Source organism: Cokeromyces recurvatus (assembly GCF_025118155.1).
Source record: "Cokeromyces recurvatus strain NRRL 2243 chromosome Unknown BX663scaffold_9, whole genome shotgun sequence".
Lineage (NCBI taxonomy): Eukaryota > Fungi > Mucoromycota > Mucoromycetes > Mucorales > Mucoraceae > Cokeromyces > Cokeromyces recurvatus.
Window position 1 is genome coordinate 417,922 of NW_026251395.1, and position 22,736 is coordinate 440,657.

Consider the following 22,736-nt stretch of genomic DNA (forward strand, 5'->3'; position numbering starts at 1 on the left):
CATATTTTTCCAATAAATACGTTTTATAATACTAACGTTTTAAATTAACAATTCTATTTTTTTTTATTATTAATTTTTCTACAAAAAGAAAAAAAAAATATGTATTGTTCTTATTTTGCTTCTTCAAGCTCAATTTCTTCGACTTGAAGGTTATGAGTTATTCCTTTTACATCAGTTGTACCACTCATTAATGTAGAAGATGTATCATTGTTTTCATTAACAGGTTGGCCGTCAATATAAGTTTGGTCCAGTGTATTCTCTCCATTCTTAGCATCATCTACATCTTGTTTTAAGATATATCTTTCTAAAAATTCATGAATAGCAGTAAAATAACCAGGTTGCATACATGTATTATTATGTGTGCCATTTGGAAAAGGAATCCAAATTTTTGGAGCACGAGTTTCACTTAAATCCTTTAATTTAACCATATGGATAGGTGGTACTAACTCATCTTTTGCTCCAGCTAAGAACAAGATAGGTGTTTTCACAATACGTTGAATATTTTTCTCACTGGGCCACTGCTGATGACAAAGAAAAGTGAAATGCTTTAAAAATGGAATTACAGTGGGAATTAACTTGGGCTATAATTAAAAAATAGTGAGTTAAAATCATTTCTTCTTCTTCTATACAAGTATTAGACTCTACCAAACTTAAAAAGGTATTCTCGATCATTAAACCAGAAAATGAATTCTCATTACGAGCCACAAGGTCGATTGCAACAGCGCCTCCAATAGATTGACCATAAGCAATTAGAGGGGTATTCTTAAGAATGGTATGCTCTCTTATATAATCTAACATTGTCTACTCGATTTTATTAGTTTATCAGATAATTAGTTAGTCAGTCATTTGTATAGTTTGATCATCACCTGCGCATCTATTCTTAGACCTTTCTCATTTGGACTCCCTTCACTTTTTCCATATCCTCTATACGATAACATGGCAACGTTACATTTAAATTTATCATGTAATATTTTGGCAATTGGCAGTCGGTGTCCCTAAATGTGAGTATAAACAACAGGATTATTATTCTCTTCTGGTTCATTCCCTTATAATTTCTTTCTTACCATATTTCCTGCATTAGCCTATTTTATATATATATATATAAAAAGAAAAGATATATTTATACTCTTAATAATTATGTCTCAACTTTCTTTAACTTACATGGAAATATAAAATTGTAGGCATTCGTTTTGCTTCTTCTACATTGGGTCGAATAATTATATAACTTTTCAAATTAACACCATCTTTAGTTTTTAAATCCACTTCATTGTATTCCATTCCATAATCAGAAGGTACAGCTACCTAGAATAACATGTATTTTTTTTTTTTAAAAAAAAAAAAATATGTAAATATACAAATATAATAATAATAATAATAATCAAGTAGTTTAAGGCTTACACTTTGGCGTGAGCCTTCTGGATATGAAGCAGGATAAATAAGTTTACATTGGTAAATATATATCAGAATAACTCCTGTTAGTCCAGTTAATCCGGTAAATGTTAAAGCATAACTCAACCAGTTTGGTACATGTCCTTTTAATATTGAATTTGGCATTATAAAGAGAAACAAAAAAAAAAGTTAAAAAAAAAAAAGGAAGCAAGGAGAGATATAATTACGGAGCTTTAAAAAATATTATCATTGGGACATCAAACATTAGGTTTTGTACGAAATAACAAGAAGTGATTTGTACCCATTTTCCTTAATTGAATCATTTAGTATACAATATTTGAAAAAGATACATTATTAAAATAAGAAAAAAAAATACTTTATTGATTGTTAATTTAACAAAATATGAATTACAAGAGGTAAATTACTTTTCTTCCTCTTTGAAACGGCTTATTGATTTAAATGAAACGAGTCAAAAAAGGGGTAAAGTATTTAACAGTAGTTAGTTCTCGATCGTCTTCCAGAATAGCGAAATACTCTAATAGTTATATCTTATGGATTTTTTCTTTTCTTATTTTATTACGTGAATATCACAGTATCGAATCGTTCTAATTTCCAGTCTATTGTATTCAAACTGATATAGAGGACAATAAATTAGATTTAATACACAATCTGTGATAAACAACAATTCAATCTCTCTTTTTCTGTTATAACCATCGATTTACAGACTACTTATAATAGAGTATATTGATGATACAAAAGGATGGTGTGTTTAACGAAAAAAAAAAAACAAAGACTGCTTTATCTTACTTGTATGATTCAAGAAGATTCAAATGATGATTTTCAACCAACAATCACTGTTAGTAGAAAGTAAGTAAGTATGTTTTATTACAATTAAATAGGCTTTTATTGCGTAAATCTGCCACTAAAAAAAAAATAAGTAGAGCGAACACACAAAAGTATGTATTCCAAGAGAAAAACTCGAATAACGGCTTTTACACCTTAAGCTTGTAGGAATGGAATTATATTTGTATGGCTTTCTTCTGTATCTGTTGCATTTATGTCTATGTTTATCAAGTAAGCTGTCGTGATTATCTTCATAGATAAGCTTATTGTTGATACTAAGTTCTGCATACTAATTCAAAAATAGCATTTAAAGAGTAAGCATTAAAAGAAATAAATATTTATATATAAAAAGAGAAAGGAAGAGAGGGATTTACAACTTGATACTGTAAGCATTTTTATATTTAAATTCATATTTTATTTTATTTTTCTTGGAGGTAAAGTATCGTTGTCTTTCCTTTTGAAGATTATTTCACGATACTAACAGTAAGTTCACTACTATTATTGCCAGAAGTCTCAAAATTATTACTCGTTAATCCTTCTAATTTTTGATATACAAATCGTAGTATTGCCTGATCATCTGCTTCAGGTTTAATTTGAATTTCTATTGTTCCTACACATTTACCATAAGTTATTTGCCAACAATGAGTATGATTTACATGAATAATATTAGGATCTTGTAGAATCTACAATGACAGATAAGTCTCAAAAGTGTAAAATTGTTTTTTTTTAATATTTTACTTCTCGAAGTCTATTCTCCACGCCATTTTGAACTGCAATAGGTGTTGTTTGTAATAAGATTTTTGCTAATGCTTTAGCGGTAGGATATCCTAAATAAAACATGACCACTGATTCAAACAATGCTAACATTTTATCAAAAAAAGGGGTAGCAGCACCAAACATATAAAATAGTAAGATTACTGATCCACATAATGCAATTGAAGATGAATAAATGTTTGATAATAGAACATGAATAGGATTTCCTCTTGCTCTATTGATTACACTATATACAATTCCATGTACGATTGTTGGTCTTTTTCTCAAGTCTTTTGTATGTATATTGATGTTAATACATCTAATATTACATATCTACTTGGATCCTATTTTACTTACAACGTACAAAATTATCATGATTTCCTAATGTTATACTTGAAAGACATGTTGCCGTTATTGCAAATCCCATCAAAAGAAACATGCCTAAAGTAAGCTTTGTATGATGTCTATAAATAATAATTTTTGCATGTAAATTCTTCAATCTATTTATGCATTTTTTTTTTTTTTTTTTTTTTTTTTTTTTTTTTTTTTTTTTTACTCTCCATTTTCGTGTTCCTCTTGTACATGATGACTTTCTAACAAAAAATGTTCTAATGATTCTTTTGTATTATGCATAGTAGCAAAAAGAAGATAAATATTTGTTCCTAATGCAAATACGATCTCATATCTATGCGCTCTATAATAGAATATATAAAAAGAAAGCTTTTACTTTTTGTTTAATATTGTAATAATATACCCAAATGGCTGTTTTATATTTGATATACTAAATGCAGATTGTGTTTTCAAGACACTTGATATAAACAAATTTAATACGCCCAATGCGTCAAATAACATCAAATATGAGAATCCAACCAGTGCTAATACAAAAAAAGAATCAATTTCTTCCAAACGTGTAGAATTTTATAAACTTACATAAACTTTCCAAACTGACTCCTATACAATATAACCAAATACCAATGCTGCCATGTATTAGAAACCAAGTAAATATTGTCTTTTGAATAGGCGCAAGATGAGAAAAAACCTGAAACCAGGATGGTAAAGGCGGTGTATAAACTGGGGAGAATGAATGATTATGCTGATGGATGTTGTGTTTGTGAACATGGTCATGGTGATCATCAATATAATTATTATGTTGATGATTATCACTTTTCATAACTTCATGCTGATGTGTGTGATCATAATTGTAGGAATAGTTGTTATTGTGATTGGGCTTATGTGCAATTTCCTGAGACAAATTGTGTTGGTTGACAAATCCATTCACATTCTGAACATTTGAAAAATTGACATCTGCTTGTTTTGTCGTACACTGAACAGTTGGGATATTAGTAACATTATATCGATTCTATTTTTTAGGTTATGGTAACAAGATAACTTGTTAAGGATATTATATATATGTTGAAAGCATGTTACGTACCTGATCTGCTATTCCACTTTGTTTATGATTATGATCATGACGTGATGGAATGGGTCCATAATGCCTTTTCGAATATAATGGAGCTGAAGTTTGTAAAGCAATACCAACTTTATCAACACTATTACCAGAGTTTTTATTATCCTGATTAATAGACTTCATCTGCTTAATTTCAAATAAACAATGTTGTAGAACAAAGCTTCAAGCGTGTTCTACAGTTTTTACACTTCAAATCCAGACAATGTTAGTTTTTTTCTGGACGAATCAAAATTAATTTTCAAACGTCTAGCTTAAGTTCAAAGTAAAAATTTAAATTTGGCTTTACCTGTAAGATCATTAAGTCGATACCCCACCGAGATGGAACGTGACAGCCACATTCGAGGTGGCGCTTTGTCTTTTGAAGACATTGGGACGATCATTTCCGCTCCAGTTTGATGTAGCAATGGTTAACATATTCTTTGCAGCCATCATATCTCGATTTCAATAAATATAGCATCATCTCCCTTTCCACATGCGAAGTTTTGAAGCTTGGTTTCAAGACAGGAATTGCATGTCTATACAGTACAGGTGCAATATATTGCATTAGTACGCTTATTATATTCACATGTATGTATTTTTTACCTTGGATGTTTTGTATTCGTCTATGTCTAGAAGCAACAATTCCCCAAGCTTTTCTCGTATTTTCAGCTGCCTGTATATCTTTTCTGATATACCATGCTTTAGCCCTTTAAATTTTACCTGGCTTTTGTTTTTAAGTCCATTGCCAAATACAACTAACGGCATCTTGCGGTGGTCGCCCTCCTCAAACTTCTCCTTGTGTTCTCTTTCAAAAAAAAAAAAAAAAAAAAGGTTATGAATAACAAGAATACAAAGTATTCATGAATATGTCTTCTTTTTCTCTTATTTCTTTTTGTCTTTACTCTTCTTTTTTTTTGTTGTATTTTTTTAAGCCGTTAATAAGAATGCTGACAGCATTTTCAACTGCGTGCTGAGAACCGACATAATTAAGCCAGTTAATTCTAGCAGTTTCAAAACTGTAAAAATCGAACAGAACTTCCATATGCTGTAGCATATAGGTGATGTACATTTTATAATGATCTATGGACATGGTTTTCGATGAAGGAATTTGTGTTTCAACAGACTCTACATTGGATCTTCTTTTGCTCTCTATTTCCATTTTTTGTCGATATACATTTCCACTCATGTCATAGTATTTGGCTGAAGACAAACACCTTATGACTGTATTCCCATGATAAAAGACGAATGCATCTTTTCTATTTGGGCCTACAGCACAAGGTCTAAAATATCTATTTATTTCTTCACTGGTAAAATCGTGCAGTTCCAAAGAAGTCTTGCTTATACTAGGCGATGTTGCCTGTGTTTTTCTACAGAATGATATCCTACATGTATATCCGTTTGTATACATGCTATTTAAAAATCATCTTTCTTTTTCGATGAGGCAAATCTATTAAATCTTCAAGACTACTCAAATTCAAAATTAGTGTGCTTATTTCTCGTAAACAATGTTAACACTTGACTGTTAATGTTTAATTTCGAAAAATCAAAGTAGGCAAAGAAACATCTTCGTATCTGTTGAAAAGGAGTTTCTTCATCTTGTTTCTCCAAAAAAAGCCCAAGGAAATATGCCACCTAAATTTTGGTTATCGATCTTTGTAAAACGCCAACGAAAACTTGGTTCTGGAAACAAACTAAAGAGCCTGGGTGGAACGAACTTCTTTTCATTGTCTTTGCTTGTCTTTTTATTCTTCTTAACCTTCTTCTATTTTTGGTCTTTTTCTATTTGGTGGATTTGTCTGCTCTGAATGTTCTAGTAAACCAGGCTGTGGTTGTAGGTTTTCTTCAATTAAGGCTTCGTATTTAACCAGAATATACCTTAATGCTGGTATTATACCAGAAGGTGCTTTATTGAGAGTTTCTTTTGTCATCGGAAACGAAGGTAATCTGTTTCTAATTTCCAAAATCAATAGTTTTAAGAGAGCACGGATGTTGCCTTGGGCTTCTTCATTTAATGAAAAAGCAATATTGCCATCCATAGCTGGTTGTACCTCATGAGAAAGCACCGCATTTGAGACACGTTTGAATACTATATATTTATAATGGATATCTTCACCCCCTTTTGATAAAAAAATGTCAATATTTGTAGTGGTGTGCAGTGCTAATTTTCTAAAAAAAAATTTCTCATGGGAAATTTTGCACGCACCATATATATGAAGTAATTTGCTATAAAAGTTTGAAAGTATTCTATGTAGTAGTTGTTGTAACATGTAGCCAAAGCCTCGCAGGCACTTGAAAACACTTGACCATAATTGGTCAGACCATTTCTTTTCACTATCAAGTCAACACCTTCAATGCCGGCAAGTTCTATCCACGTATCTGAAAAAAAAAACCGGAATTTGAGGATACTTTGATGAGAGCTGCTCGTTAGATATATTTTCGTTCGCCACTCTACAGATAGAGTACCAAAAGTTTTGTTCAAAAAATAAATTCGATAAGTTGTTTGGATGTCTTAGTATATAGAAATTAACGAAAAACTGGGCATTGAAGACAACTTTTCGTAAAAACATTGATAGAATCTTGTTTTTTTAAGAGCTTCTTCGTAGACATTTTGATTTGCTGCAGACACAAAGGATTTCAGCGGTAGAGAAACAGTGTATCTTTGATAATTAAATCCAAGATTTCTGTTCAGTAACTCTTTTAATGTAAAGTTATGGTTTGGGCATTCTTTAGTCCTTGCTGAAGAATGACCAATATTGTCGCAAGATTTACACGTTAAGTTTTGATTGTTTGAAGAAGTAGAGCTTCTTGCCCTTTTTTCATTTGCTTTATCTTTCTTTTCTTTATAAGTATTCTTTCTTTTGACACCTTTTAATAGTTTGAGTTAGTTTGTTTTATCAAACAATATAGTTTATATTACCCCTTTTCATAAATTGTTTGTTTGCGTTATCATTAACAGCTCCTGCTTGTATGCTTTCATACTTGTGCTGTTTCTTAGCCTGTATAAAAGCTTCAACATTAGCATAAATGGGTGTACGCATGTTGTTTAAAATAAAAAGAAAGAAAGAACAAGATTTGTGGACAAACCAGGCATACAAAAGTATTGGCTTGCTAACTGGTATTTCACAAGTCTCGAATATATTAATTCAATATATCACGTCTACACACTAGCCTCCCAAAGTGTTTTATTTTTATTATTCATCAATATTTACATTCAGTTACAGGGCAGTATCTATTGTCTTTTGTATTGGATCTTTTCATACTTTAATATGATTGTATTGCCTCACTTTATTATTGCAGGTAGATCAATCATTTAAATTAGGTTGATTTTATCACAGTTTTCCTTTATAAACGGCATTTATTCCAACATATATATTACAATAGATAGCATGATTGTAGGTCGCCATACTCTAAGGGGAAAAAAAGAACAAGGTTTTTCCTATGTATAAGTTGTTATACACGCTGCTCATTTTGATCCCCCCTTTTTTTTCAGAATTGAGCAGAATTGCTTCCGCTTTCATTAAACAATAGAAACTTTGTTGGCCAACTAAAAGTTCTATACAAATGAATTTTGAATTTCATTCTTAGATCGCGTAGTGCTATAGTGGTACAAGTGCTAGAGAAGCTGACTATCTTTAAGAATCCCACCCCCAAATCGAAAAAAATCCACATATTTTCTCAGTAGTAAATCAGTTTCCCATTGTACAGAATGCTGCACCTAGTACAACAACCTTCAATGATGACCTGAGCTACTATTCTGCAAGCTAAATGCCTTATTCGATCAATGCAAATACCCAACGATACATTACTGAACAAACTTCTACCTCATCTTTAAATGTCTAGCAGCCATTCTCAATGGTATAAACTAACAGTCAACCCACTCTGGAGAGAATCTGCCCCTATCTTGGACGAACTTGATAGAAAGATTTTCAAACGGCTCTGTCTGCGTTTTCAAAAAACTCAATAAGAACACCTCCGTCAGGGCTTAAATTCCAAGCTTATTCGTGCATGTCATTCTAATATGATCATCGATCCAATTCTTTGGCTGCCCATGACAAATACGGAAAGAAGTCAAGTCCTCCGCTGGCGCCTCGGTTGGATACCTGGCGGTATATCTCGTCCATGTCCCTACCATCCTTCTCAAACGTTCAGTCGTACTCATTCTATTGAGTGTCTACATATGCACCATCGACTCCAAATGCCAAGAACGGTCACCGACCCACTCTGCTTCCTGCTAAACCAACTACTGACTAAAAAGCTAAAATGCTCACAGGATATGGCTCATTGGACAATCCGTTGGCCAGTTATTTGTATCATCCTACATGAAATGAATTATCTCTTTCATGAAAGGCTACCTCCAGATCCTCCCTCAGAACCTGGTTTACTATTGGTGAAATGGTTATTCAACTAACAGTGCTAATACCCTGAATTTTATCTTACTGATCTTTTTTTTTTTTCCAATTACTTTATTTCTGTCTAACTCATCATATTTATTTTATCCTTTTACACATATACTTTTATTCTTTTCCCTTTTGTCTCATAAGAGTGGTTTTTCTTACTTATATACTATTAGAACTGACTAGGGGCAATACAGCAGATGAAAAATGCTATATGCTCATTCGGTCAAAAAAACACAAAAACGCAACTATTTGCTGAATTTTAAAACACGGCAAAACAAAAATATAAAAATATCATCTTCTACAATCTTTTTTTTTTCACTATCTTTTTCCTTGAAAAAAAAAGTAGCAATAGACTTGTTATTATTATACTTATTTGTAATAAAACCCTTTATTTCTTAATCTCTTTGTGGTTTTATTTTATTTTCCTTTTTTTTTTCTTTTTTTTTTTTTTTTTTTTTTTGCGTGGTTAACAATCATTTTTACTCCACGCCATGTCAAAGTTTTCGTACGACGATCTTCCATGGGAGGTCGCAAGCCAGCTACAATGTCTTGACCTTGAATTGGAAGAAGGTGACATTACTCAAAAGGGATATGAAAAAAAGAGGAATCAAATACTTGCTACTTACCAAGATGTAATTGAAGAGACTAGCCAGTCATTGAATTCACCTTTACTAAAGAAGTCTTCATCATCAATAAAGAATGAAATTCAAGTCAACGATACTGAACAAGAAAACAGCAATACAGCTGATGCATTTCTTGACCTTGGACCTGAACCAAGTGCAGCTGATGTTACAGATTTTTTAGATTTCCTTCCATCGCCGACTCATTCACCCGTTAACCATGATAATAAAGGTGCCGCTTTAATGATGGAAAATCATAAAAATTTTGTACAAAATAAGCATAATGATGAAACAATAAGTAATAATCAACCTTCTGTTCCTTATTCACAGCCACTACCGCCACCACCACCACCACCACCACCGCCTTCCCATATTTTGGCAAATCATGCGCCAATGAATAATATTCAACCATCTCGACCCTATGCACCAATAAATAATTACAGACCCGCACAAAACTATATGAATAGACCTGCTTTTGATCCTCGTATGGGCAACTTTCGTCCTATGTATGGAAATGCATATCCTTCTGGACGTCCTCCTATACGACCCACTCCACCTCTTCTTCCATCTTCTAACACTCAAATGAATCCTATGTATCGCCCTCAACAATCTCAAAATGGCTATGGTTATCGACCTCCTTCTATTAGTCTACATAGTGGCGGCCCTTCTACACCAACGCATCTTCTTCCTTCATTTTCACAACAGCATAGCAGATCACCATCAATGGACTCAAAATATGATCACTCCGCATTCAATATGGGCTACAGTCAAAATAACACGCGGCAAAAATCAGACTTAGTAACAGAGCCAGAATATGTAGGGGATTGGGGTATATCTTTGTTTAATACTAATATTTGTAATACCACTATTAACTGTTTTGTATAACGTATTATAGAAACATCATCTATTTCACGAAAATCAAATACTGGAAGGGAACCATCTATTATATCAGCATCAGGTGGTCAAATACGCCATTCAATGTCAGCAAATAGTGCAGTGTCCTCTATAGATTCAGCATCTATGCCTATATCTGTTTTCCGTTCCCTATCAAATTCAAGTATGGGACGTAGTCGATATAGAAATAGCTATATGGCAACCTCCTTTAAGGCAATTGAGCCCGCTCCGCAGCCTCGATTAAAATTGAATGACCCTATAGATCAAATATTCTTGTCTGATTTAGCCGGACGTCAAATGACACCCCTTAAGGGCCGTCCTATCTCTTTTGAATTATATAATGCTGATAATAAGACCATTTTAACAGACTTTAAAAACCTTGCAGAGATACTAAGGTTTAGAGCAACAAAGAGCAAAAACAAAGCAGATAATGCATTTTTGCTTGTGGATTCGCGTGGAAAGGAGCCTGTGATGTTAAGTTGGGAAAAATTAAATGCTCGTGCGGAAAAGATAGCCCAAACTTTACGTAATAGCAGTAATATGAAAACTGGAGACCGAGTTGCCCTGATTTATAGAAGATCTGAAATTCTTGAATTTATTCCAGCCCTATTTGCATGTTTTTTAGCTGGCATTGTAGCTGTACCTATCAATGCTGCAGAGGACTTGTCTGAGCTTTCATTTATCTTAGCAGTGGCCAATATTCATTTAATTTTAACAACTGAGCATAATCATCGTGCATTTACAAAGGATATGCAAACAAAATCGATTGATCTACCCTTTAATGTTAATTGGTGGAAAACAAATGACATGGGAACTTGGTATCCTCCTAAGAATTCTTCCGATTATCCTCCTATTCATACTCCCGAAGCCGCCTATATTGAGTATGCTAAAGCAAGTAATGGAGAATTAAAGGGTGTCATGATATCACATGCTTCAATTATGGAGCAATGTGCTGCTTTCCAAGCTGCTACAACGGAAACAATCGTAAACACAACATCCAATGGTAATGTTGAAGTAAAACCAAATAGGAACGGCCATCCGTCTGAAGTCGTTGTAAGCTACTTTGAACCAAGACAACAAATTGGATTGGTTCTTTCTGTACTACAATCTATCTATTCAGGCAATACAACTATATTTTGTAATGGATCTATAGTCGACACTCCAGCTATCTGGATATATGTGATTTCAAAATATAAAGGTAACTAAATGAAATATATATATATATATATATATTATATGATGTGAATAAAGATAACATGAATATGTGTTTTTTTTTATAGCTACTATGGCATTAGCAGATTATATGTCTATGAAACAAATTACGAACTATTTTCAGTCTAATACCAAAGAGGTCAAGCTCCATAGCAAAAAAGTGACACCCGATCTTTCAGCACTTCGCTATTTAATTATAGATACAAGCACGATTCAACCTGAACTTAATCAGTACATTGCAGATAAACTTCTTCGTCCATTAGGTAATACAGATAATCCCCTAGAAGTTGTGTGTCCTATTCTATCTTTACCTGAACATGGTGGTAAAATTCTTAGTATGAGGGACAATCTGGGGCCTGTAGTTATGGAAGAACACATTGAAAGAGAGGAAGAGATTACGACAGAGGATGGACAACAGATGACACGTCCGATAATGACTACACAGTCTGTATTAGCTCCGGGGGGATCTCGTGATATATTTACCTGTCTATTCGATGCGAATGCATTAAGAATGAATAAAGTGTTAGTTGTTGCAGCTGGAGCAGAGGCCAAGAAAGCAGAAAATTTAAATGAGCGGGAAAGAGTTCGGGTAGAATCATTCGGTTTTTGTATGCCCAAAGCTACTGTTGCGATTGTTGATCCTGAAACAGGCACCCTCTGCCCACCAGATACGTTTGGTGAAGTCTGGGTTGATTCACCCTCTATTGCGGGTAGTTTTTGGGCCTTACCAAAACATACAGATGCTATTTTCCGTGCTCGTCCGATTATTATGCCCTCAGATTCATCTTATCCTGAGGTCTATGAGGGGACCTTCTTACGAACGGGATTAAGTGGTACCCTTATTGGTGGTCGATTATTTATTTTAGGAACCTATGAAGAACGTATTCGTCAACAGAGCTTAGGTAGAGACTTTGGTGTAGAGGATACTTACTATACGAATGACTTATTAAATACTCTTAGCAAGCGTACTCATATTGATCAATGGTAATTTCTATTTTATATAGAATATATTACACTTATATATATATATATATATATATATATATATGTGTGTGTGTGTGTGTGTTAATATTTTATTTTATTTTATTTTATTTTAGCACTATATTTGAAATTGTTGTAAAAAATCAGCATCTTCCTATTGTTGTATGTGAATCAAATGCCCCAAAAAATGAACTGACAAAGATTGCATCTGAAATTGATGAAGCCTTAATAGAATTCCATGGATTAAGGGCTTATGCTATTACATTCATTAAAGAAAATGGATTACCTAAACAATTAATTCATGGTCGACGAGTTATTCATCCTTTAATGACAAAGAAACTCTTTCTTCAAGGCCAACTTCGTACTCGATATATTAAAATGGACGTTGATCGTACTATTTTTAATCTAATAGAAAATGAAGAACCATCCAAGAGTATCTGGTTATCTGGTGCAGCATACGAAAAGGCGATAAGAACAGGAGCTATTATGCCACATCCTCAACGTCAGCATACAGGTATGGAGCAGGTACATCATGTTCTTGATGAGCGTACAGAATATGATATTTCACAATTTACAAATATTATTGATATCTTACAATGGCGTACATCTCAATATCCTGAAGAAACAGCCTACATTGTCTGTACTCAGTCAGGATCCAATACAAATACAAAGACATACAGCTGGCGAAAGCTAAATTACAAGTCTGCAAGTATCTCTGCCTATTTAACAAAGAAGGGGTTGAAGCGTGGTGCAAAAGTTCTGATAGTTACCCCCTTTGGTATAGATTATATCTTTTGCATTTATGCTTGTTTAGCTATTGGTGTTGTCCTCGTTCCATTTGAGCCTGTAGATCCTCAACAGCAGCCTCAGCGTGTCAATGAATTTTCAGAACAGTTGATACAAGTTGCCAATGAGCTTGGTATCTCAGCGATCCTTACTAACACTGGGGGTGATGATATTTTACGTAATAATGCTATTAAATCAGCTATAAAGAACAAGTCATCTAAAAACTATAAACTACCAGAGATAATTAATGTCTCTAAGGCATCTAAACTCTACAGTCTCTTTGGGAAAGAGAGTGGATTTGCAGTTCATCCAAGCTGGGTTAATAATTCAAATAGACATTCTCCAACTATTATTCTTATCCAAACTTCGTCAGATGGACTTAGATATTATACTCACTTGAACCATGATACAATTCTAAATCAATGCCGAACTCAAAAGATGACATGTCAAATGCGATTCCAACGTGGTATTGTGACTACAAGTCTTGGCACTTATGAAGGATTAGGATTTTTACATGCAGCATTCTGTGGTGTCTATGTCGGTTGTCACACAGTCTTAATTCCTTCAGAAGACTTTTACCTGAATCCAGTTTTATTCTTTGAATCACTTCAACGCTATAAAACAAAGGATGCATTCGTAACAAATGCTTTGATTCAGTTTGCAATGAATCGTATGAATGTGAATGACTGCAAACATATTACGCTCAAAGGTGTGCAGAACCTTATGCTAGCTAATGACAACAGACCTAAACCATTACTCTATCAACATATGACAAGATACTTTGCTCGACAACGATTAGATAAGGAGTCTATCAATACTATATACAGTCATATTGGTAATCCCATGATCACCACTCGCTCTTATATGTTGATGGAGCCTATTGCCTTATTTGTTGATCCATATTGGTTGAGACAGGGCATTGTTCGAGCATTGAATCCAGAGGAAGAACCATATGGTATTCTCTTGAGTGATTCAGGTATTGTCCCCAGTAACACTATGGTAGCTATTGTAAATCCTGAGACACGAACGGTTTGCCCAAGTAATGTTATTGGCGAAATCTGGGTTTCTTCAGATAGTAATGCAAAGACATTTTTCGGTTTGGATGAAGCCGCTCATAACCAACGATTTGAAGCTACTATTGTTGGAAATGATCCAAATGTGAAGTATATGAGAACAGGTGATTTTGGGTTCTTATGGAACGTGAGAAGACGAGTAGATAATAGAATGATGCAACCTATGTTAGAAGAGGGTCAATGTTTATATGTATTAGGTCCTTCTAGTGAAGCAGTTATTCGAAATGGCTTGTTGCATTTCCCTATCGATATTGAATTATCAATAGAACGCTGTCATCCTTCTATTCCTCCAGGTGGGAGGTAAAAAAAAAAAAAAAATAGAAAATGTTAATCAAATTAATTTTGAGAAAACTAACCCCCTTTTTTTTTAAAAAAAAAAAAAAAAAAAAAAAAAAAAAAAAAAAAAAATAGCGTTGTATTTCAACATAGAAATGAAATTGTTGTTGTAGCTTCTATTAAAAATAATGACCATGCACTATCAGCTATTCCCTTGATTGTAAATGCAGTTTTGGAAAATCACTTATTCTTAATAGATGCTGTCGTAATCGTCCATCCCAATAATTTCCCTCGATCAAGATTTGGTGATAAACTAAGGAAGAAAACGATGGCAGCATTTATCGAAAAGAAACTGTAAGTTTTTATTGTTCTTGTTATTATTATTTAACTTTCTAAATATTTTATTTTATTTTATTTTTTAAGTCCTGCTATTTGTGTTAAACGTATAACCAACCAGCATGAAACTTTAAATTTGCCACAATACACACAATCTCAAATATCATTATCTGATTTAAATAATAATAATGATAATAGCTCAGTTCATACAAGTCCTCGATCACTATTAGATTTTAATTCTGAAATTGATAGACAGTTAGCAGCTCAACAACTTGTTAGACAAGATACAGTAAATAGTCACTTAATACGTTCTAGTTCTGGGTCTGTAATTCATACATCTATTTAAATAAGGATCTCTTTTTCTATTTTTTTTTTCTTTTTTTTTTTCTTTAATCAAATCGGTAATTTTGTAAACTATATTCTCTTTTTTTTTTTTTTCTAATTTGTAATGGTTTAAGAAAAATAAATATAGATGGATAGCAAACAAAAAGATAGAGTTGATATACATACTAATAAAACAAAGGGGAAAAGGTCAAACAAGAGTTATAATTTAATATCAAAACGTTATTAAATGAATTAGTGCAAGAATTTAAAATATACATTATCTGTTAAAAAAAAAAAAAAAAAAAAAAAAAAAATATTTGTATTCATATAAATAAATATAAATTTGTACAAATCCGTTTTTTTTTTATTATCTTTATTATTATTATTTTTTTTTGAAAGGGATCAATTTTGCTCTACTATCTTATGTTTTCTGAAGTCTAGTTGTATCTTTAATAAATATTATATCAATAATAAGAAATATTTAATTAAAAAAAAAATAGGAGAGAATGAAGTCATACAGTAAAAGACAAGTACATGAATAAAATAGTCTTGACATTTAAATATTTATTTCATTTGGTACTGTTATATAAAATGTAGATATATGCATAATATAAATATATTTATAGCCATCACCACGGCTTACATTACGGTCTATCTTTTTTTTTCTCTCTAATTAAGAGCAAGTAGTTATGATAACAAGTAATTGTTTTCGTTAATATTACACATCTAAATACTCAATATAGCCTTCTTTATTATGAAGATGGCTAACATTATTTAATAAATCAACATGTAGAATCATTATTGTAAAATAATAAAAAAAAAAAATAAACTAAATAGAATGATAATCGTTCAATCAACTAGTAATATTAAAATGTATTATTTACACTTGCACACCCTTAATCATACATATCAATGAAATTAAAACGGCTATGTACAGCAATTAACCTTATAGTATGCTCAATAGATGTAAAAGAATAATAGTTATCATATCCATTTCTTATATTAGATCCCTTAAAATAATTCGTATTATACATGTATATAAGTAAGATACATTATTATTTACAGTTCATTATAACGTTTCTCTCTCTCTCTTTCTCTCTCTCTCTTTTAATAAAAAAAAAGAAAAAAAACACATATTTTGGAAAATGACTTGCTTATTGATTAAAAAGCGTCCAAAAACTTGGTATAGTATTACAAAAAATAGATCTGGTAATCAAGAACTGTCAAACGCCTATCATAGTACGTAAATATATACAATTAGAAATAAACTTTGATATTAATAATTATATTTCTATTTATCCCAATCTATTTAGAAAATGAATCTGATTTAGAAACATTACGTGATAGAACAAATCATGTTGATAAAGAGAATTCAAGTAATAGTATTCACCCATGGTTAGTAGTCGCAAGTACTTTTCTTGTTCTGATTGTTGGCCTAGGAGCCGGAACTGGCTGGTAAGGATAGAAAGGAGATCGTATATGTAAACTATAGTATATGGTTATAATCTAAATTATATCGAATACCTTTTTTTTTGTTGTTCTCTTTTATAGGGGTATATATATATATATATATATATGTATATATAATATGTAATATTATTCTAACATTATTCTTGTATAAAAGGCGTGATGCAGAATTACTTTGAACAGCATAGTGATTTTAAGGGAGTAACTAATTTGTCTTTCAAACTAAGTTTTGTAGAAACTATTACAAATGTCTTGATGAATTTACTTGGCCCTTTTAGTCAATTGATGTTGACCGTTTATAGTACAAGAACAGTTCTGTTTGTATCTATCGTTATTTGCTCACTTGGGCTTTTATTAGCAAGCTTTAGTACAGAGGTAGTAGAAGAAGAGGACGAGACAAAAAAAAATAAATAAACAAATAAGAATATTATATAATAATGCTCGTTTAATTTAACATTATATACGCATATAATAGATTTGGCATTTATACCTATCACAAGGTGTACTTTATGGTATAGGTTGCTCTACTATTTTCTATGTAAGTTTTTATATATTTAAAAACTTAGATATAGAAAAAAAGAGGTATCATCAAATTAAACTTGATTAGATTGCATTGACTGTAGTCCCAGTATGGTTTGTAAAACATAGAGGACTTGCATTAGGAATTATTTCTAGCGGTATAAGTATTGGTGGACTTGTCATGCCTTTAGTAATGGAACCATTAAATACATATTTTGGAGCAGCTTGGTAAGACCCCCCCTTTTTTTTTGAAGTTGAAAGAACTTTCTCTGTATATTTCACGTTGAGCTTATTATTGAATTCATATGACGATTAGGTGTTATAGAATTATGTGCTTAATATGTTTTGTGGTCGGTACATTCTCATGTTTAATGTTTAAAAACAAAAATTTAGCAGATAATTTCACAGATGAAAAACAGAAAAATAGCAGAAATGAGACTAGTGATATTAAGAGTAAATTAACTATGATAATGAACATGTTTGACTTTAGCGTTGCAAAAAATTGGAGATTTCTTTTATGGGTAGTCATAGATATATTATTAGAAGCAGCATATAATGTGCCGTATTATTTCCTTCCATGTAAATAATATAATAATAACATACAAATATACTTCAATGGTAACTGAATATTATTTATAGCTTATGCTACTTATTTAGGATTGACTCCATCACAAGGAGCTATTATACTCTCTGTAGGATGTGGTATGAATGCTCTTGGTAGAATTATATCAGGGTAATAAACTATATATATATATTAGTGAATTAGATTGGTTTAAAATATCTATGTCTAATACACATACGGGGGGGATGTGTATGCTTTTTCATTCTTTTTTTTTCCCTCTAGGATTGTAGCAGATTATATTGGTCATGTTAATGTTGCTATTATAAATTCTATCATATCAGGATTAGCGTGTCTTCTTATCTGGACTTATTCTAGTGATTTCCCTATTTTAATGACATTTGCTGTTGTATTTGGGTTTTTTGGTGGAACTTTCATTACATTTAGTAAAGTAGTCCTCATTATTTGAAATTATTAATATTTATTTACCAAGTATATATGTATATGTAAATAGCGCCCACGATAACATTATTAATTACAGGTTATGAGAAATTCGAAACAGGTGTAGCTGTATTTTTAGTTCTTACAGTTATTTCAATGTTTGGGCCTAATCTTGCTGGTGCTATTGAAGTTTTATCACATGCTCCCAAAGCTTTTGACAGTTACAAGTATTTTACAGGCGCAGGTTATTTACTAGGTGCTATTTTATTAATTATTTTTAAATTTTCTCTAAATCGTAATCTATTTGTAAAAATCTAATATTATGTAAAATCCTAAATCAAAGAAAAGGATTCATATTAAAGCACCTTATTAAACAAAAACAATTGAAGTATAGAATAAGTAAGTTACCTTATCACCTTATTGATATATAATATTAGATTAGATTATATAGCAAGGCCCGTGCACAGACGTTTTGTAGAATGTATGATCTGATAATTTAGAAGTTCAACATTCGGAGCTAAGCTAAATTTCCAATACGAACTTAAAACATATAAATAGGACAATAATTCTGTAGTAGTAAAAAGCTCTTTACACTCTTTTATTCTATAATAAAATTCTTCAAAAGTTCTTTCTCATTAATTCATGTTTTTTTTTATTTTATTTATTTCACAAGTCAAATATCACATTTGAACCCACCCCTAAATCGAAAAAAAAAAATCCTTGAATTTGCACAGTTATAAATTAGTTTTCCATTGTACAGTTAAATTAACACCAAAAGATGGATTTCTTTTATAATGCGCTAGTTAAACCTTCTTAAGGTCGTTCGCAAATAGCATCTATGTAAGTGGTAAAAAAAAAAAATAGCTAACCTGTTAGCCTACAGTTGCATTTTAGTTCGTCTAATATGTTGTCCTAATTTAATTTCTCGAGCTCCTATGTCTGATTTCCATTTTCGCTTCATCCAAAAAAGGTAAACAAACTATATGGAAATTAATTTTAATTCGTCCAAAAAAGTACTAACATCATCTGAATTTGAAGTAAAAAAAAAAAACTGTAAGCAGAATGAAAATATTAACTATAAAAACTACAGCATTCATCTAAATGTTTACAAGTGAAGACATTACTAAATTTGAAGCATTTGATAATTACAATTTTGATAAAGATGAACAATTTCAGGTATTGTAATGTGTTGGAATATATGTATATTTTACTTTATGCTTCGTTTCATTTATTATGTTTCAAAAAAAAAAAAAAAGTTAGGTATTTCGTCATTGTTGAACAATAAACAAGACAATGAAGTTGAATTAGTTGAAAGAGCTAAAATATTTTATTATACAAAGTAAATGAGAAAAGATAAGCAAATGAAATAAAATAACAGTTATGTACTAAAGCCAATAATTAAATTCAAGATTTATAGAAAACTTTGATATTGAAGAATATAAAACGTGGAAAAAAGGGAGTCAAGAAACGATGATGAAAGGAAAGGATATGAATGAGAAAGGTATGATGTATAAAAAAAAAATGTGTATTCATGGTTAATTAAATTTGACAGTAGAAAATTCAGCTACAAGATTTACATTTCAAGAAATTGTAGATATGATTGAAAAGGGTATCGAAATTCCAGGTAAAATAATAATAAAAAGGAAATTTTAACGTATAAATAATTGTAATTTATTAGGCATTAAACAAATTCCTAATGTTTTAAATGAAGGAACTCCAAGTGAGTCTAAAATGTTAGCAAGACCAAAACCATGGGAAATGAAAAAATAAAAGACATGATTATGTCGCTACCAAATGATAATGATGTAATTCTGGATCAGGAGTGCCTGGTACTGAAATTGAATATTTTGATTTAATAGTTGCTTTATAAGGTAATCTACTCAATGATAATGATGCTGAAGAAGGTAGATTATTTTTTCTTCTTATAACAATAGAGGGTCGTTCATGATTTTCTTTTTTTATATGTAAATATCCTTTTATTCTTTCTATACACGTTGATAATAACCAATTTGTTGATTCAATTGTTAAATCTGATATTATTTCAATTCCAAGTAATGTTAGTCTAAAGAATATAAAAGAAGAAGTAATCGTACTCGTGATTATCGCTAAGATTGCCAAAAATATAACAACTAATAATATAAATGGCGTAAACAATACACATCCAATTGTTGATAATTGCATCTAATATATAATAAAAATAAGGAAAAAGAAAAGAAAAGGAAAAGAAAAGAAAAGAAAGGAAAAGACAGGTTTTATATCTTCATATTAAATAGAAACTACTACTGTAGGAGGATATAGATATTTGTATCACATGCAGCATTTGTTATATTCTTCCGATCTGACCCAACTGTTGTGAGACATTCTGATAGTAAGAATATTCATATTACATAAACATTCATGTTATATCTAGTCATTTATTACTAAAATCAAAGAATATATCTTCTTCTTGTCTTAATGAATAAGAAGTCTATATGTCCAACTTGACATAATATAAAGTCTAATCTATCCGAGAAATTTTAATAATACAACACGGATTATAAAAATTGATACTTTGAAAACACTTTATAAATACGTGTCTCTTATTACAGTCAATGCTTTAAACGTATTATTAAATTTAACTATCGACTGCAGTTTAATAACTTTTAGCCATTGTTTAGGAATGCTAGTCATGTATGCATTATTTCCCTTCTTTAATCATCTATTTTAGTATTACGGATAAATATACTCAGAAAAATATATCTTCTTTTGTTGAATATAATAATAATAAAATTAAAAGAGGCTAATCATTTCCTCCTTTCTTTAGCCACTCGTGTCACTATTTCTTGGTCTCTTCTCCTTACTCTCAAAGAATCTTGAAGAATTAAATGGGGTTTTATTATATCTCCTAAAAAAGCAGCATATTATAAAATAGGGGGAAACTATTTTACTAAATCAGATATTCTTTTTTCTTTATCAGTACCCATGGTTTTCTTATGTTCAGATGAATACTTACTATATAAATAGAATGGAATTTTTTGAAAGCATATTAATAATACTAATTAAGCGCTGCTTTACGAAAATAAAATAAAATAAATATGCTTGGAGACATTTAAGAGAAATGTAAATTTATTTATATCTTCTTGTTTAGTCTACAATCTGAAGTCATAGCAAATATTTTTAATAATTTTTTTTATCTGTAAACAATTATCAATAGTGGGAAGATATTTAATTCATTATTTCATGAAGCATATGTTATAATGTAAAGAAAAAAAAATAGTACATACTACATTTAACTTAGTTTCAATATTCTTAGTTATTCTGATAATGAAATGCACTCTTAATATGAGTTTCTTACCCTTTCAAGTCCAATACACATTTGAATTATCTATTATCTATTTTCTTTTCTTTTTCGTCTGTACTCCCAATATAATAATAGTTCTGGGATTTGTATATAAAAGTTTAATAGAAACTTTTAGAAGGAATTGTTAATTTCTAGAATTTATGATACAGAGTCCTTATTATTAAAGCAGTCTTTTAATACCCTTGTTTCAAATTTAAATTACTTTACTTATGCAGCTTTGCTATCTTGTGTATATTTAAATACATTTGTATAAATGTATAAAGTGATGTATTTTAGTTGTAAAGGGAAAAAAATGATTCTGATAAAAATAAACTCGATTGGATATATTTCCCTTGTAAGGAGAAGCGCATAATATAGGATAATACATAAATGCATCTTCTAACCTTTTTACTACTATTATTCAATATGTAAAATCTTGACAAACCAATTATGGTAATTTTATATGTATTTATTATAATATGCAAGTAGGATTATGTGCATTGCATTATATTATATTTCTTTCTTCCTTTCATATCTTTTTGTTTGTCTGTATACATATATACTAATAAGAAAGAAAAGGATTCTATAGTAAAGTAAATATGAAATCATATAAACAGTGATTTTAATCGACTATGTTATCTTACTTAGAGAATGAAGGGATGTTATTATTAATCATAACTCTCTTTCATTACCTATGTATATTATCATAAATCATATGTATGTAGTATATATGCATGACATACTGCTTAAGGAGAAAATTACAATCACTTATAATAATAGTTTAAGAGCTTTGATAATTATATTCGAGGTCTATAATATCAAATCAATAATAATGTAATCGAGACTCTGTAATTGACTCTGAATTATACAGTATACCTTCATATGAAGATATGAATATATATTAAATAACTCCTTCATGTAAAATGTCAGTTACTGTATATTTAAACATGAGAATATGTATTTGATATATAAGAAAAAAAAAGAGTATTCACGTTATTAGATATATACATTGATTATTGAACATGTATGCATATATGTATGTATGTATGTATGTATGTACATATGTGAATAATTTCTCAGTCGTGACACTAAACAAATAC

General features: G+C 30.9%; 8 protein-coding genes across 8 annotated transcripts; 4 read left to right on the forward strand and 4 right to left on the reverse strand.

Annotated features, from left to right (window-relative positions):
* Window positions 1-6: 6 nt before the first annotated feature.
* Window positions 7-1,592, reverse strand: BX663DRAFT_505831 (Alpha/Beta hydrolase protein). The gene is made up of 6 exons (XM_051527115.1): window positions 1,399-1,592; window positions 1,162-1,302; window positions 1,065-1,082; window positions 867-995; window positions 646-801; window positions 7-581 (listed from the first exon to the last, which is right to left on the reverse strand). Exons 1-6 carry the CDS (start codon window positions 1,552-1,554, stop codon window positions 111-113), a joined length of 1,071 nt encoding a protein of 356 aa, XP_051383932.1. The 5' UTR covers window positions 1,555-1,592; the 3' UTR covers window positions 7-110.
* A 912-nt stretch (window positions 1,593-2,504) lies between these two features.
* Window positions 2,505-4,271, reverse strand: BX663DRAFT_350283 (cation efflux family-domain-containing protein). Its single transcript, XM_051522168.1, has 7 exons — window positions 3,916-4,271; window positions 3,740-3,860; window positions 3,542-3,679; window positions 3,343-3,449; window positions 2,971-3,275; window positions 2,610-2,915; window positions 2,505-2,521 (listed from the first exon to the last, which is right to left on the reverse strand). Exons 1-6 carry the CDS (start codon window positions 4,154-4,156, stop codon window positions 2,697-2,699), a joined length of 1,131 nt encoding a protein of 376 aa, XP_051383933.1. The 5' UTR covers window positions 4,157-4,271; the 3' UTR covers window positions 2,505-2,521; window positions 2,610-2,696.
* A 1,912-nt stretch (window positions 4,272-6,183) lies between these two features.
* Window positions 6,184-6,785, reverse strand: BX663DRAFT_432711 (uncharacterized protein; the record flags this gene model as incomplete). Its single annotated transcript, XM_051522951.1, has 2 exons — window positions 6,184-6,548; window positions 6,632-6,785. Coding segments are annotated over 2 exons (519 nt in total), but the record flags the coding sequence as incomplete, so codon positions are not given.
* Window positions 6,786-8,450: 1,665 nt separating this feature from the next.
* On the forward strand, window positions 8,451-8,840 carry BX663DRAFT_530594 (uncharacterized protein; the record flags this gene model as incomplete). The annotated part of the gene is made up of 1 exon (XM_051530327.1): window positions 8,451-8,840. The coding sequence occupies one exon, from the start codon at window positions 8,451-8,453 to the stop codon at window positions 8,838-8,840; it is 390 nt and encodes a 129-aa protein (XP_051383935.1).
* A 1,800-nt stretch (window positions 8,841-10,640) lies between these two features.
* BX663DRAFT_432535 (uncharacterized protein) lies at window positions 10,641-15,029 on the forward strand (the record flags this gene model as incomplete). Its single annotated transcript, XM_051522942.1, has 4 exons — window positions 10,641-11,541; window positions 11,624-12,539; window positions 12,653-14,695; window positions 14,807-15,029. The coding sequence occupies 4 exons, from the start codon at window positions 10,641-10,643 to the stop codon at window positions 15,027-15,029; spliced, it is 4,083 nt and encodes a 1,360-aa protein (XP_051383936.1).
* Window positions 15,030-16,957: 1,928 nt separating this feature from the next.
* BX663DRAFT_470971 (major facilitator superfamily domain-containing protein) lies at window positions 16,958-18,635 on the forward strand (the record flags this gene model as incomplete). Its single annotated transcript, XM_051524142.1, has 7 exons — window positions 16,958-17,173; window positions 17,274-17,336; window positions 17,406-17,545; window positions 17,634-17,896; window positions 17,957-18,050; window positions 18,162-18,322; window positions 18,391-18,635. 7 exons carry the CDS (start codon window positions 16,961-16,963, stop codon window positions 18,633-18,635), a joined length of 1,179 nt encoding a protein of 392 aa, XP_051383937.1.
* Window positions 18,636-19,403: 768 nt separating this feature from the next.
* BX663DRAFT_505852 (uncharacterized protein) lies at window positions 19,404-20,564 on the forward strand. The gene is made up of 5 exons (XM_051527116.1): window positions 19,404-19,493; window positions 19,574-19,656; window positions 19,727-19,818; window positions 19,873-19,941; window positions 19,996-20,564. Exons 1-5 carry the CDS (start codon window positions 19,419-19,421, stop codon window positions 20,085-20,087), a joined length of 411 nt encoding a protein of 136 aa, XP_051383938.1. The 5' UTR covers window positions 19,404-19,418; the 3' UTR covers window positions 20,088-20,564.
* BX663DRAFT_505853 (uncharacterized protein) lies at window positions 19,965-20,564 on the reverse strand. Its single transcript, XM_051527117.1, has one exon. It carries the CDS (start codon window positions 20,496-20,498, stop codon window positions 20,097-20,099), a length of 402 nt encoding a protein of 133 aa, XP_051383939.1. The 5' UTR covers window positions 20,499-20,564; the 3' UTR covers window positions 19,965-20,096.
* Window positions 20,565-22,736: the final 2,172 nt, after the last annotated feature.

What these genes read in the sequence shown, in the direction of transcription:
- BX663DRAFT_505853 (XM_051527117.1), bottom strand. Translation starts at nt 20,498, where the DNA reads ATGCAATTATCAACAATTGGATGTGTATTGTTTACGCCATTTATATTA.
- BX663DRAFT_350283 (XM_051522168.1), bottom strand. Translation starts at nt 4,156, where the DNA reads ATGAAAAGTGATAATCATCAACATAATAATTATATTGATGATCACCAT. An exon ending in GAGGAACACGAAAATGGAGA is followed by an intron (nt 3,450 to 3,541) that starts GTAAAAAAAAAA and finishes TATTATTTATAG; the next exon opens with ACATCATACAAAGCTTACTT. An exon ending in TCATGATAATTTTGTACGTT is followed by an intron (nt 3,276 to 3,342) that starts GTAAGTAAAATA and finishes TACATACAAAAG; the next exon opens with ACTTGAGAAAAAGACCAACA.
- BX663DRAFT_505831 (XM_051527115.1), bottom strand. Translation starts at nt 1,554, where the DNA reads ATGCCAAATTCAATATTAAAAGGACATGTACCAAACTGGTTGAGTTAT. An exon ending in GTCTAAGAATAGATGCGCAG is followed by an intron (nt 802 to 866) that starts GTGATGATCAAA and finishes AAAATCGAGTAG; the next exon opens with ACAATGTTAGATTATATAAG. An exon ending in AGAATACCTTTTTAAGTTTG is followed by an intron (nt 582 to 645) that starts GTAGAGTCTAAT and finishes TTTTAATTATAG; the next exon opens with CCCAAGTTAATTCCCACTGT.
- BX663DRAFT_505852 (XM_051527116.1), top strand. Translation starts at nt 19,419, where the DNA reads ATGTTTACAAGTGAAGACATTACTAAATTTGAAGCATTTGATAATTAC. An exon ending in AAAGGATATGAATGAGAAAG is followed by an intron (nt 19,819 to 19,872) that starts GTATGATGTATA and finishes ATTTGACAGTAG; the next exon opens with AAAATTCAGCTACAAGATTT. An exon ending in AAAGGGTATCGAAATTCCAG is followed by an intron (nt 19,942 to 19,995) that starts GTAAAATAATAA and finishes GTAATTTATTAG; the next exon opens with GCATTAAACAAATTCCTAAT.